At 36.8% G+C, this 14117-nt stretch overlaps 1 protein-coding gene across 10 annotated transcripts in view; it reads right to left on the reverse strand.

The window, feature by feature from the left end:
* Positions 1-14117, reverse strand: part of LOC107846697 (guanine nucleotide exchange factor SPIKE 1) — a 100313-nt gene that overhangs the window by 69081 nt on the left and 17115 nt on the right. For all 10 annotated transcript variants that reach the window (XM_047395421.1, XM_047395420.1, XM_016691020.2 and 7 more), the window contains 5 exons: positions 13365-13673; positions 3974-4243; positions 3398-3565; positions 3128-3319; positions 2882-2925 (listed from right to left, as the gene is read on the reverse strand). In XM_047395421.1, the coding sequence (XP_047251377.1) occupies positions 2882-2925; positions 3128-3319; positions 3398-3565; positions 3974-4243; positions 13365-13673 (983 nt within the window). The remainder of the gene's footprint in view (positions 1-2881; positions 2926-3127; positions 3320-3397; positions 3566-3973; positions 4244-13364; positions 13674-14117) is intronic.

A 14117-nucleotide genomic window follows, 5' to 3' on the forward strand; every position in this document is an offset into this window, starting at 1 on the left:
TCTTGCTTCTTTTCTCTAACCCCTCTTGCTTCTTTTTCAATGCCTTGAAGCAAATCTAGCACCCTATTCTCTTTTCCTCCAAAAATTCCCTAAATTTGAGATGTTTCCCATCCACCCATCTAGACATTCCTTTTCCTACCTGAAAACACGCCAGAGGTATTGCATTTACTCCTTGAACATCACTACAATCATCTTTAGAACCAACTGACAAGGGAAGAGAATGTAAAAGAACCCTTTCACCCAAATTTAAATCAAAATTGAGATAAGTGCAACTCCACCCAAGCCTTTCAGAATAAGTAGGGTTGAAATCCAAGCGAAAGGCCACCAAATAAGATCCCCCAACGGCAGAATCAATTTCCGACACCGGCGAGACAACCAAATTACCTCCAAACCTTAAACCAGTCAGAATAGCGTCGCCCGACGTTGCTGATGGCCTAGAAACACTGTTCCAACACACCTGACAAGAAATCGAACTCGATATCTCTGTTGTTAGGACAGTGTTTTCGGCCGAAAGGCGGTGACATTAAGCTAGAAATCTCCCGTTGCTTCCCCCCTTCGCCGAAAATAGAGTCCATCTTCATCGCTTGGCTCTTTATTCGAACTCAAACCTCGATCTATCGATTTTAGAGGCAGACCGTCGAACTCCGACGCAAGCCATTTGGGAGTATGAAAACACGTTTTCTTTGAGAAAAAAAATCGGTCGGTTCATTAAAAGAGTTACAGTTCACCTCTCTATAATTATTATTAAACCTTTGTACTCTTCCTTTCTAACTTTTTACATTTACCTAGAGGTAGGGATGTTTTTTCCCAACATTAGGCTTTCGCCTCCCTTTTCAATTTTCAAAAAAATCATCCCTCCCTTTCTTTTTCCCCATATTCGTTTGCCTTCCTATGGCTTTTGACCTCATCAGCCCCCATACCCTTTGTCAGCTCTAAACTCTTCTCTTCTCTCACTAGAAACTTCATTCCTTACTACTTGCAGCTTCATAGGACAAAAATCTATTGCAAGCCAAACTTTATACTCCACTTCACCATCATCCACCTTAATCGAAACAGGAACCTAACCTCATTTTTCATTAAAATTTTCACCCTAGACATAATGTAAACCACAAACTACGGTCACAAAATCCCCACAAAGTTCTCCGACCTTTCTAAAGAGATCAATACACCAAATGCACGGGAAATCCCACCAGATTAACCACCACCGAGTTACCTGAAAAGCGTGGATCAACACAACCTTTATGCCCCAACCACCACTCCCGCAGCATAAAGTTATTGTCAAAGCACCTTCTGCCTTCATGAAGACCTTTCAAAGCTTGTTCTTCATCCACAAAACGAAATAAGAATTGGGTATCATTCAATTAAATAATCTTCAACCCCTCAGCTACACCTCATCCTTCAGCCGCCCAATTCCTAATCGCCTCCGGAGACCCAACCCATTTAACGAAGGAACCAACCAAGCACAAGTTCAAAAAACACTTTTTCCTCAAAATATATTCCTTCGACAGCACTCTTTCTTCCGGCATCTACCACCTAAATCTAGAGATGGCAAGCTAAGGCTTTTCTTTGAGACATCTTTTCACTCTATCTAGATATTTTTTTATCATTTGACCCTTGATTGACACAAAACATTCATTCGACACAATACATTCATTCCTTGTCGTGATGCTCCTTCAAAAATTTCTCTAATTTTTCTTGATTTTCCCATCATTTATATCATCACTACCAGATCATTTGACTAATTGAATGCTAAGTTTCTAGTACCCCAACTTCTCATTTAACTAAAAGAAGAAAATACATGCATAAGTTACTATATAAAGGCAATGCACATGGTAAATATTATATTTCATTTGATGTTTAAAATAAGTTTGACCAAAATATGTATATATTCTTCTTGTATGTATTTAATGTTAATCAATAAACGTGACATTTTTGTTATTTCAATGAATATAATATTGCATATATTGTAACTTCAATTGCAATATTACATACTTCATTCTTTTTGTATGCGATCTTTTATATAAACGTGATACACAAGTTCAGAGCACATACACTAAGCTAGTAAGAAATTAAACAAGCGAGTGAAAATGCCTTTCCTTCACTTATTGCCTATTAGATTTTGATCATACATATCCGTATTGTTTCCATCGTTTGCCAACCATATATCACCAATATGAAAAAATGACTTCCTAACTCTCTCCACTATAAATAAAATGATATCAAATGTTCAGGCATTTTCAGGTGAAGCTCATCTTTGTCTTCATTCAAGGTTTCTAACATTCCATGAGCTTTGTCTTTTGTTTGATTCGCATTAAACGTCGTTAACCAAGCCAAAATATGTTGGTTTTTTTCTTATTTTAGTCTTCCCTGTTTATCAAGTCTATCACTAGTTTCTTTTGCTGGCAAAACCTATCCATCTCAAACCAGACATTTTTACATCACTTGTGCTTGGAAAATGTTCCTATTTCAACCTTTTAATTTGCTGTCACATATTTATAAGACGGAAAATTCATTTGCTAGAGTCAGGACGAAGATTACTACTACATCATACCATTGGACAAGCTTTTAGTGTATGGCTGAAGATCATGGCAGAGATGGTCACGACAGCTCGACTGACATGGATAATAAATTTGAATGCAAAATAAGTACAGGCACATACAATATCCTATATATTTTCCTAAAACCTCATTTGGAAACTATGCCCATGTTGCCATTACAAAAGATTTTCTTCATAGTGAGGACACATTGCAAGCAAAGCTGAAATCAAACATTGTAATTACGGTACTAACAGAGAAAAAAATCCAGCTAGATACTGAAAAACATGGATATTAAAGTGAAGGGGAAAAAAAAGACACTTTAGTCGAAGAATAGAAAAACATACTGCGCATGTGTTGATAATGGAAGTGAAGCGTATCCAATTACCACCTGACAGAAGTAAACAAAGAAAAGAGCAACTTATAAGGAGCCTACCATCAACAAGTGTACCAATTCTTAACATGTGGAAATACGCACATGCAGGGTGAAGAGAGGAAGGTTCAAACTGCCAGTTTAATTGTCACAAGAATAAGAACTTAAGCATACTAACCAAGATGGTGCAACCCTCAAAGGCCAATTAACATCGACTTACCGGCTTTGGTGCTTCAAGTTTTGTCTGAAGATCAACATGATAGAAAGTAAACAAAAGGTGATGTGATGGTGTCCAAATAGCAGGCAAAGAAACTTTGATCTCATCATGGTAGCTGGCTACCCTAGCCCCAACAGCAACTTGTGTGTGAGACCATTTCTGAAGTGGTACACCTGGTTCCTTTGGATGCATAGCCTAATGATAAACAGTTAGATAGGGATTCAACCACATGGAATCTACAAGATAAACTGTTCTGTAAGCAAAAATACAGACCTCTAGAGGTGGTTTTCGAATCTCTGTGTCATCCTTTCTCAGCTCAACTCGTATAAACATGTTTCGTTTCCGACTCATACTAACAGTCAATGGGTAGACATATAAGCAGTGAAAGAGCTGCAAGAACGGTTCGTTCCTTGTCGTCGTGCGGAAATCAAAAGCTTCAAACTGTACACACAAATACAACTTATTCTGAATCAGTCGGTAAAAGAATCAAACCTCATCGAACAAGTCCACAGGCACAAGACCAACAGGCCAAGTGATCTATATCGCAAGATTTGGAAAAATCATGTTGCTCTACAATTAAGCCCTTGCAATAACTGAAAGGTGATTTGGTCACATTATATGAGCACAAATTTAATTTAGTATCCAATCTTAGATGAGCATAGTATCATCTTTAGACAAAGAAGTACCAGATCATCAAAGCGACTGCTGAGGGTTCCCTATAAGAGAGTTTAGACTATAGAACTAAACAAACAACAACACTGAAACATGGCTGATAAACACTTAACAGTTCAAAGGTAAAAATTGTTGAACTAAAACACAAAAAACATTGATCTGAAAGACCATACTTACATCATCAACAGTATTTTCCATATTTTCATGAGTAGCTGAACCATCCCTAATAAGCTCTTTCATCGCAGAGGATTTAGACTTGGAAAAGGAACCATTAGTAGGGCATTTCATAAAAGTCGAATCATTCAAATGATCACCATGATCAAGAGAATCATAGATCAGATTCCCACTCTCCAAAGCATTTTCAGCTTCAGCAGAGCTAGCTGGCAGCTTTTCGATTTCCAATTTCAAGACACCTTTTACTGGTTTATGAACCTTTCTCTTTGGATCCTGAAATTTAATCAAATAAAATATCAACCGACACAAGGGATGTAGAATTAAAATGTGTAAATTAGTTAGTTAAACAAAAGAAACCAGAAAAACAAGCTACTTTAATCGAGTAATGAGAGGAAAAACTCATGCACAGGGATAGATATTGTTAAGAGTCCCACGTCGAAAAAGGAACAGGTAGTTGGTTTCCTTGTATGGACACTCGGGCATCCTCCCCTCACACGCTAGTTTTTGGGGTCAAGTTAGGCCCAAGATCCATTTCTTTACGATGCGTGACGGGGCAGGATGGTTGAAATGGAGGCTCACTTCGAGAGTTCTATGTGATAAGAAGGTGCCTCCGAAGCTTAAAAGTAAGTTCTATAGAGTGGAAGTCCGGCCGGCTATGGTGTATGGAGCAGAGTGTTGGCCAGTTAAGAACTCCCACATCCAAAAGTTGAAGGTGGCGAAGATGAGAATGTTGCGATGGATGTGTGGGCATACCAAGAAAGATAGGGTAAGGAATGAGATTATTCGAGAGAAGATGGGAGTTGCCTCGGTGGAGGACAAGATGCGAGAAGTAAGGTTACGTTGGTTCGGGCACGTGATGAGGAGGGGCTTAGATGCTCCTATGCGGAAGTGTGAGACACTGGTTATGGATGGTTTTAGGCGGGGTAGAGGTAGACCAAAGAAATATTGGAGGGAGGTGATTAGGCATGATATGGAGCAGTTACAGCTAACGGAGGATATAACCCTTGATAGGAAGGTGTGGAGGAAGCGGATTAGGGTAGAGGGTTAGGGGTGGGAGGGCGTCGGTAATAGTAGGGGTGCGCTCCTCGAGGGCTGGAGTTTTTTGTTCGTGGCTAGCGGTGTTAGTTTATTTTGCTTACCGTACTAGTTTATATATATACTTATCTTTTGTGTTTAGTATTCTGTTAGTTTGTCTTGTGTACCATACTAGTTATATACACTTATATTTGGGTTGGTATATGGGTATTGGTCCTAAGCCGAGGGTCTATCGGAAGCAGTCTCTCTACTTCTCCTGAGGTAATGGTATGGTATGCGTACACTCTACCCTCCCCAGACCCCACTAAGTGGGAATACATTGGGTATGTTGTTGTTGTATCAGAGCCAAGCCCATCCCAACTTTTTGTTCGCCGATGTTGGGTCCTATATTACACTGTCCATGCTCCAGTTAACTAGGTCTGGGAGTGCCCCGGGGGAGGGGGGTTATCTGTTAAGAGTCCCACACATCGAAAAAAAATTGGGTAGTTGGTCTCCTTATATGGACTTGGGCAATCCTCACCTCACAAGCTAGCTTTTGGGGTTGAGTTAGGCCCGAGATCCAATTTTTTTACCGATATAACATTAAATTCCTCTACACCAATGCTTTATGGTGAAGGAATGACAACAATAACTATGCCTTGTCCCAAACAGGTTGGGGTCGGCTATCTAAATCCTCACTATTTCCTTTAAAGCCCAAGTCATGTCATCATAGCAAATTAAATAATTAAATAATTAAATAATAATAATAATAAATGTGAAAATAAGTTAAATGTATGTAATAATAGTAAAAAACAATATTAGAAGTCATCTAACATGAGAAGAGTTTGTTAGGCCAAGCTACCAAAAGCAACTTATTTGGAGAAGCATTTTTTAAATAAAATCACTTTCATAAAAGTACTTTTAAGGAAAAGCAATCTGCGTTTGGCAATAACTCAACCCTTCATTTGAGATTTCCTGCTCTGTTTCATGTTTTGAGATTTTTGCAGGTTCATATGGTGATTTTTTTTTTTGGGATAAGGTAAACAATTTTATTAACACTTTGGGGGGAAACCCCGTATACATATACCAAAAGTGGAGAACCTACGCCAAAATATGGTTCTCAACAAAAGAGGTCCAATCCTCTATACAAATTGGGACCTTGCAAGTACACCAAAAGTAAACTAGGTAGTCCAAAACACTACTCTTTACAACTTCATGTTTGAGAACTGGTGGCTTAAGGTGGAGGGGTTCAGTGAACCGATAAGCGGTCAGTGGAATGAAATAGTGGTAGAACCTAGTCCAGACTACAAGTTTACTGTCAAGTTAAAGAGGATGAAGCGAAGACTTAAAGACTGGAGTAGAACTACTTTTGGAGAGAGAATCAACAAAAAGAATAGTTTGTTGAATGAACCAGCAGAACTTGATCTAGCCTTAGAAAGCAGGGTCTTGACTGAAGAGGAGACGATGGTTGGAGCTACAATCATAGTAGAACTGGATGACTTGGCTAAGAATGAGGAGGCAAGCTGGAGGCAAAAGTCCAGAGTACTATGGTTGAAAGAAGGGGATAATAACACCAGATTCTTCCAAAGATCAATACACATGAGATAAAACACTATTGACACGTTGGTGGTACATAGGAAGAAATCCAGGAGTCCGAAGAGATTAAAATAGCCATGATAGATTTTTATAGCCAGTTGTATTCGGAATCAAAAGCCTGGAGACCAACTTTCCAGATGGTGAATTGCACCCACAAACACAATGGAGGAACGGGAATGGCTCCAAAGGTCAAGCACAGAAGCAGATGGGGATAAAGCTCTAGGGCCGGATGGCTTTGATATGAAATTCTATTTCAGGTGCTAGGACATCCTGAAAAAGAACCTTATGCAGACTATTCATAACCTCCATCAAAATGAAGTCTTTGAAAAGTCTGTCTGCTACTTTCATAGCATTAATTCCAAAGAATCCAGGAGCACAAGAGACTGGAATAAAGTTGAAAACTCCTAGCTGAAAACATAGAATTCCAGATAGCCTCATTGCCAACCAAGAATCTGGGTATGCCTTTGGTTGCCAAGAACAAGGAGTTAGAAATTTGGAATAAAGTCTTGGAAAGGTGTGACAAGAAGCTAGCAAGATAGAAAAGTCATTACTTATCACCAGGTGGTAGGTAGACCGACTCCCTACATACATGATGAGTCTGTTCCCAATCCCCAAGAGTATTGAGAGGAAAATTAACAGACAAAGAAGATCTTTCTTATGGCAAGGAAACAAGGAGAAGAAAGGTACAACCTGGTGAAATGGGAAACCTTAACTCTCAATATAAGCCAAGGGGATCTGGGCATTAAAAAACTCCATCTCCGGAATGAATGCTCACTACAGAAATGGCTCTGGAGATTCTGTATGGAGGACATGGCTTTGTGGAGAAGATTCATCACTGAGAAGTATGGGTTACTGAGTCAATGGGTAACTTGAGGAAGCCATGGGTACATTTGGATGCAGTGTATGGAAAACTATAAGAAGGTTGTGGCCACTTTTCAACTCCAACATCTCACTCAAAGTAGGAAATGGAATGAAGGTGAATTTTGGAATGAACATTGGGTAGGGGATGACAGCTTAGGAGTCTTATTTCCTCATCTCTATACTCTAAGCTTACAAAGAAACTCCTATGTAGCACAAGTGTGGAGTCTCCAAGGGTGGAACCTACTATGCCGGAGGGTTTTGAATGACTGGGAAGTGGATGAAATTTCAAGGTTACTATAGATGTTGAACCTGTTTCCAGGTACTTCAGCAAATGCAGATAACCCAGTGTGACTACTTCACAGTATAGTTGTCTTCACTGTTAGATCATGCTACTTGGAGAGGAATAGACGGGACTTGATAAGAGACTAGCCATGGAAACAAATATGGAAGGTAAAAAGCCCTCTAAAACATTGTTGTTTTGTTTGGTTGGCGGTCAGGGTAGCTTGCTTAACTCATGCAGTGTTACAAAGTAGAGGTCTCCAAATTTGCTCAAGGTGTTTTACGTGTGATCAAGATGTAGAGGTCAACGATCATCAATTCTTGCATTGCAAGACAGCTGTACATCTGTGGAATATGTTCCTTCGTATCCTATGAGTTAGTTGGGTAATGCCAAGTGTACTTTGGTCTTCCTTAATAGCTGGAAAGGAATAGGCAGAAGAGGGACTAGTGAAGAGTGGTGGAAAACCACTCAAGATTGTGTCTGTGGACGCTGGAAGGATAGAAACTCCAAATGTTTTGGAGACATGAGGAGCAACATTCAGAGGATCAAGATGCAATGCCTTAACATGCTATATGTTTGGTGTAAACAAGATTGGTTGGGGTATACAGTAGAATTAGTAGATTTCATAGGAAAATTTTAAAGTCTAGTTGCAATCCTTTCGAGGAAGATTTCCACATTTTGTGAGTTGTAAATGCCCGCCCATCATCATTTGAATGATGGGTTTTTCGTGAATATAAAGTTACCATTATCTCAAAAAAACTTTAATTAGAGCCCGTTTGGGATTGCAGTTAGAAAACTGCTTATTTGAGAATCACTTTTATAAAATAGCTTTTCAGAAAAGTGCTTTTAAAAAAAAAACAATTTGTGTTTGGTGAATTCATTTGAAAAGTGCTTTTGATAAATATATTGTGTTTGGATAATCTTTTTCAAGAAGTGCTTTTTTGAGAGAAATGACCAAAAAGGACATGTATCAATAGGCTTTTACTACTAAAATTAATTTATAGAGAAAATTTATTTTAAATATCTATGATAATATTTTTAATTAAAATTTTACTTTTATTTAATTAGACGGCAGCATTTGAGAGCTTGTGTGCAGGGTTAGAGGAGAGAGGCGGGGGAAAAAGGTTGTATAGGCTTGCTAAGGCTAGGGAGAGGAAGGGTCGTGACCTTGATCAAGTGAAGTATATTAAGGGGGAGGATGGAACTGTGCTAATGGAAGACGGTCATATTAAGAGAAGATGGCAGTTGTATTTTCATAGACTCTTGAATGATGAGGGGGACAGAGACATTGAGTTAGGGGAGCTGAAGCACTCAGAGGGGTATTGTGATTTCAGTTATTGTAGGCGTTTTAAGGTGGAGGAGGTCAGAGAAGCTATTCGCAGGATGCGAAGTGGAAGGGCAATGGTGCCTGACGAGATTCCTGTGGATTTTTGGAAGTTTACTGTTGAGGCTGGTTTAAGGTGGTTGACTAAATTGTTTAACGGCATTTTCAAAACTGCGAAAATGCCCGAGGCTTGGAGATGGAGTACCATGATTCCTTTAAATAAGAACAAGGGTGACATCCAGAGTTGCAACAACCATAGGGGTATTAAGTTGTTAAGTCACATTATGAAGATTTGTGAGAGATTGGTCGAGCGGAGATTGAGGAGGATAGTGTCTATTTTGGAGAATCAGTTTGGATTTATGTCCGATCGCTCGGCGACAGAGGCAATTCACCTGATGCGGAGACTAGTGGAGCAGTATCAGTATAGGGAAAGGAAGAAGGACCTACACATGGTGTTTATCGACTTGGAGAAGGCATACGACAAAGTCCCTAGAGAGGTTCTTTGGAGATGCTTGGAGGTAAATGGAGTCCTGGTGGCCTACATCAGATCGATTAAGGACATGTATGATGGAGCAAAGACTTAGGAGAGGACAGCGGGAGGAGATTCAAAGCATTTCCCTATTTAGACGGGGTTGCATCAGGGATCGACTCTTAGCCCATTTTTGTTTGCGTTAGTGATGGATATGTTAACAAATGCCAGGTGAATCATGTTACAAGATTAAATTGTATTTTGACAGTACTTGTAAATTTTTTCTCGAATATTTAATTTTAAATAAATAATTCATGAAAAATTAGGGATGAAGAAGGAGATGAGCATCTTCTACTAGTATAGAGACATTACGTGATAAAACCAGGGATGAAATCATTGAGAATTTTTATGATGTATGAAAGACTATAATCCATGTCAACATTAAATTGTCACTAACGCATAAAAATTCCAAAATACAATTTAATCTTTTGGACTGGGAAACACATATGCAAAGTTGAAATTCCATATAAGGTGGCTTGTTTCGCTTGGTCAGTAGCCAACGAAGTTGTTTTTACTCAGAAGAACCTTAGAAAAAGGGGCATACAACTCTCTGTTTTTATAACTATGGTGTCGGGGCTAGCTTGTGCGCACCTCGACTAATTCCACGGGATATATATCACCTCCCATCAGCATTAAATACCATGTTACTCGATCCACCAAGGCTAGAGCAAATGGAAAAGAGGGGCACACAACTTTGTTCAAGATGTTATCTATGTGGATGCAAAGACAATTAACCATCTATTTTTATATTGCAAAATCACAAGCCAGCTATGGGATATGTTCCTAAATCTTAGGGGTGTTAGAATTCAAAGGCGACTCTTGGATTTTTAGAACATGGGTGCCCCACTAAAAGAAAGAAGGATAAAAATGCATTAAGTGGGAATTGATCTCTAGTCCTCTGGGTAAATAACTTAGCATCTAACCAAGTGCACCATTTAGCCTTCTTATATAATGGGTGCCAACATATAATATTATACCAATTTTAGAAAATATATACACATAAATACCTAATTTTATGGAGAAACCATGGGTTCACATGCCCCATTTTTAACATGTAAAATCCACCCCCCCAAATGTTTGATGGACAATGACAGGCAGCATTGTTGAAGTTCAAGCGAGCTGGAATGAAGGGAATGTGTAACAAAGACAGAAAGCATCCGGCGGACAATTTGGAATAAAAAAAACTCTAGTCGTTTTGAAGATACAAGTTGCACTTCACAGAAGATCAAACAAATTGTATCGTTCTTTTTCAATTTGGTGCAAGTCTGAATAAATAGATATAATGATGTAATTTTATAAATGTTAGGATCCTCGTAAGAAGAACAAGGCTGATGTAACAAATCATTTTCATTCCACCACAAGTTGTGATGTGTGTATTTACAAATTAAAGTTGTGATATGTGTATATACAACTAGTGGAGCATGGCCCGTGTCAGTACGGGCCCAACATTAAGATATTTTGACTATGAACGATAAGTTAGACTAATATAAATTTGAATTATGGATTATAAAACATGAATACACAAAACATATAACTATTTGATAGTATTTTTCAAGAAGCCAAATTGCCTCACAAGATAATTATGTATAAGTTACTCATATAAATAATAAAATTTGATGCATTTTGAAGTTTAGATCTTTAATTATATGACTGAGATTTGCTACATTAAGTATAAAGTATGAGATTAAAATTGATACATAAGACTTGACACTAGTTGTATAAAAAAAAAAAAAAAACTGTTGAAAAAGATAAAGGGTTATCTAGTCATTGCATATTACATCACATATGAGTTGCAATTAATAATTCAAAATTGCATTGTACTCCCCTACTAAGCCGACATAAACATCCTTTACTTTCATTTCTCCTTCTTTTTTATTTGTCAACTTGTTTTTTAAAGTTTAAATTAAATTAATATTTTAAATTTAAATTTTAAGTATTTCAAAAATTATATAAAAAAGAAAACTATAAGCTACGGTTTGTCATATTAATTTAAGTTATTTGACATTGAGAACACGATATATCATATTAATTTAAGTCATTTGACTATAAGAACACGATATGTCATATTAATTTAAGTTATTTGACTTTGAGAACATGAGGGATGGCCTTGGCTCAGCGGTAAGCTTGCTTACCGTGGTGTGCCAGGGTCGGGGGTTCGAAACGCCCCTCCATCGAAGCTGGGGTGAGGGCGCGTAGGTCAGGCCCGGAGTGGTCCCCCCCTCCCCGACACCTACGGAGTAGGTATGAACCGGGTCGTCCCTCCCTTGACTTTGAGAACATGATAAAATATACTTCTGTAGATGTTTTATGTAATTTTCAAATAATATATGTTACTTTTCTTGTCCAAACATTTATGGCATTGATAGTCAATTATATTTTTAGAATAATTTAAGTTTTTAATTATTGTGATTTATAATACTTTTCTTCTGTGTCAATTTAAGTGACAACGATATAATTTCGAGTCAACCAAATATTTTATATCTTTGAAATTTTTTAAGTTGTTAATTATTGTGATTTATAGTGTTTTTTACGTATTTTTTTGAAATATGTAACAGATTAAACTGTTTTTGGATATTTTAAGTTGTTAACTATTGGAATTTATGTTACTCCTTGTACAGAGTTTTGTGTCAGCGATAGTCAATTGTATTCTTTAAATAATTTAAAGTTTTAATTATTGTGATTTATAATATTTTATTTCAATTTAAGTGGTACAATACTTAGATGACCACAATAATTAATTAGGGGTGATATAGTAAAATCACGATTGAAGCGGCAAAGCATAAATGTCTTAAATGACTTGCAACAACTAATTAGAAGTGACATAGTAAAATTACTATAAAAATACTTGTGAAAAAAATTTAAGTGGACCTCATATAGGACGTCAAGTTAATTTAAAACATCAAAAGTTAATTTATCATTTTATATCTATTTTACCTTTTTATTAAATATTATTAATTTTTTAATACTTAAATGACTTATAATAATTAATTAGGGATGATATTTAGTAAAACTATGGTTGCTGCACTAATAATACTTAATTAGGGATGATATTTGGTAAAACTATGGTTGAAGCAGCTGAATCAGACATGTCATAAATGCCTATTTTACTTTTTATTTAAATTAAATATTTTTAATTTTTTAATACACAAATGACTAACAATAATTAATTAGGGGTACTACAGTAAAATCACGGTTGAAGAAGCTGAAGCAGACATGTCATAAATATTTATTTTACCATTTTTAATTAAATATTATTGATTTATTTAATACATAAATGACTTGTAATAATTAATTAGGGATGATATAGTAAAATCACAAATTGGATATTATCAATTTTTTATTACATAAGTGACTTATAATAATTAATTAGGGGTGATGTAGTAAAATTACGATTGAAGCAGCTGAAACAGATATATCATAAATGTCTATTTTATTTTTTTAATTAAACATTATTATTTTTTTAATATATAAATAATTTATAATAATTAATTAGGGGTGACATAGTAAAATCACGGAGCAAGCAGCCTAACGCCGAGACTGGCTCTTCTATAATATAGAAAATTACAAAATACATTACCTTTTCAAAAAAAAATATGTGGTCCAAAAATAGTAATTGTATTTACATCACTACATCTTGCAGCTAAAAGGAGAAGTGTCAACATACTATACATACTAAAAAAAAAAGAAATGGCAAAATTGAAGTTAGATTGCATCAAAGGCCACTAAATTATTCTTTAAACCAATGAATAAATATGAATCATAAAGATAACAAATGGAGAATGAAAAAGACCTGGAGAGATTCCTCAGTGTATCCTTCTTTGACTTTGTTTAAGTTCGACACTTCAACGACGATGGAGCTTCCGTTTGAATATCCAAGCTTTCCATCTGTTGTAATTTTTGAAAGTGGCTCAGTGATACCCTCTTGAGAACTTGAAGCAGAGATGCTTGGAGCAAGAGGGCTGCTGGGAGAAGCAGAGCCACCCACAGAAGCTATGTTACTATCAAAGAGTGGAATGATGGCCCAGGAAAAGGAATCCCTATAAGGCATGATCCGTGACCATAGTTGTAGTTTCTGTTTCTCCCTCTCTGTCAGATGAACCTACTTACAGATAGAGATATACAATTATAAAAAAAAAATGTATACTACTACATGCAAGATGTCTGCATAAACGAAACATATCCACACAAAAAAACTGGTGTGCTTCGACATAAGCAAACAACATCTGCAGCAATACAGTAAAGGTATATTCTTAGCACTTGAGAAGAAATAGCATAGTTAAACCTCAAGAATAGCACATCTTCAGAGTGTACTTGGTAGAAGAGCTGGTAAAGTAACATTATACAATCACCACAAACCAAATGCAAGAAAGTAGCAAGAGATTTACTTCTCACAGAAACTAAAACAGATGGGAGTCCTTTCCAATATTAATCAGATGTCTCAAGAAAGTCCATTCCTCTTTTGGAAAGTACAAACAGACTAGACATACTTAAAGCTGCCAGATTGACAATTCAATATTTTAAAGGGGAAGTCCAAATGTAACAG

This window comes from Capsicum annuum, chromosome 8 (genome assembly GCF_002878395.1).
Source record: "Capsicum annuum cultivar UCD-10X-F1 chromosome 8, UCD10Xv1.1, whole genome shotgun sequence".
In the NCBI taxonomy this organism is placed as follows: domain Eukaryota; kingdom Viridiplantae; phylum Streptophyta; class Magnoliopsida; order Solanales; family Solanaceae; genus Capsicum; species Capsicum annuum.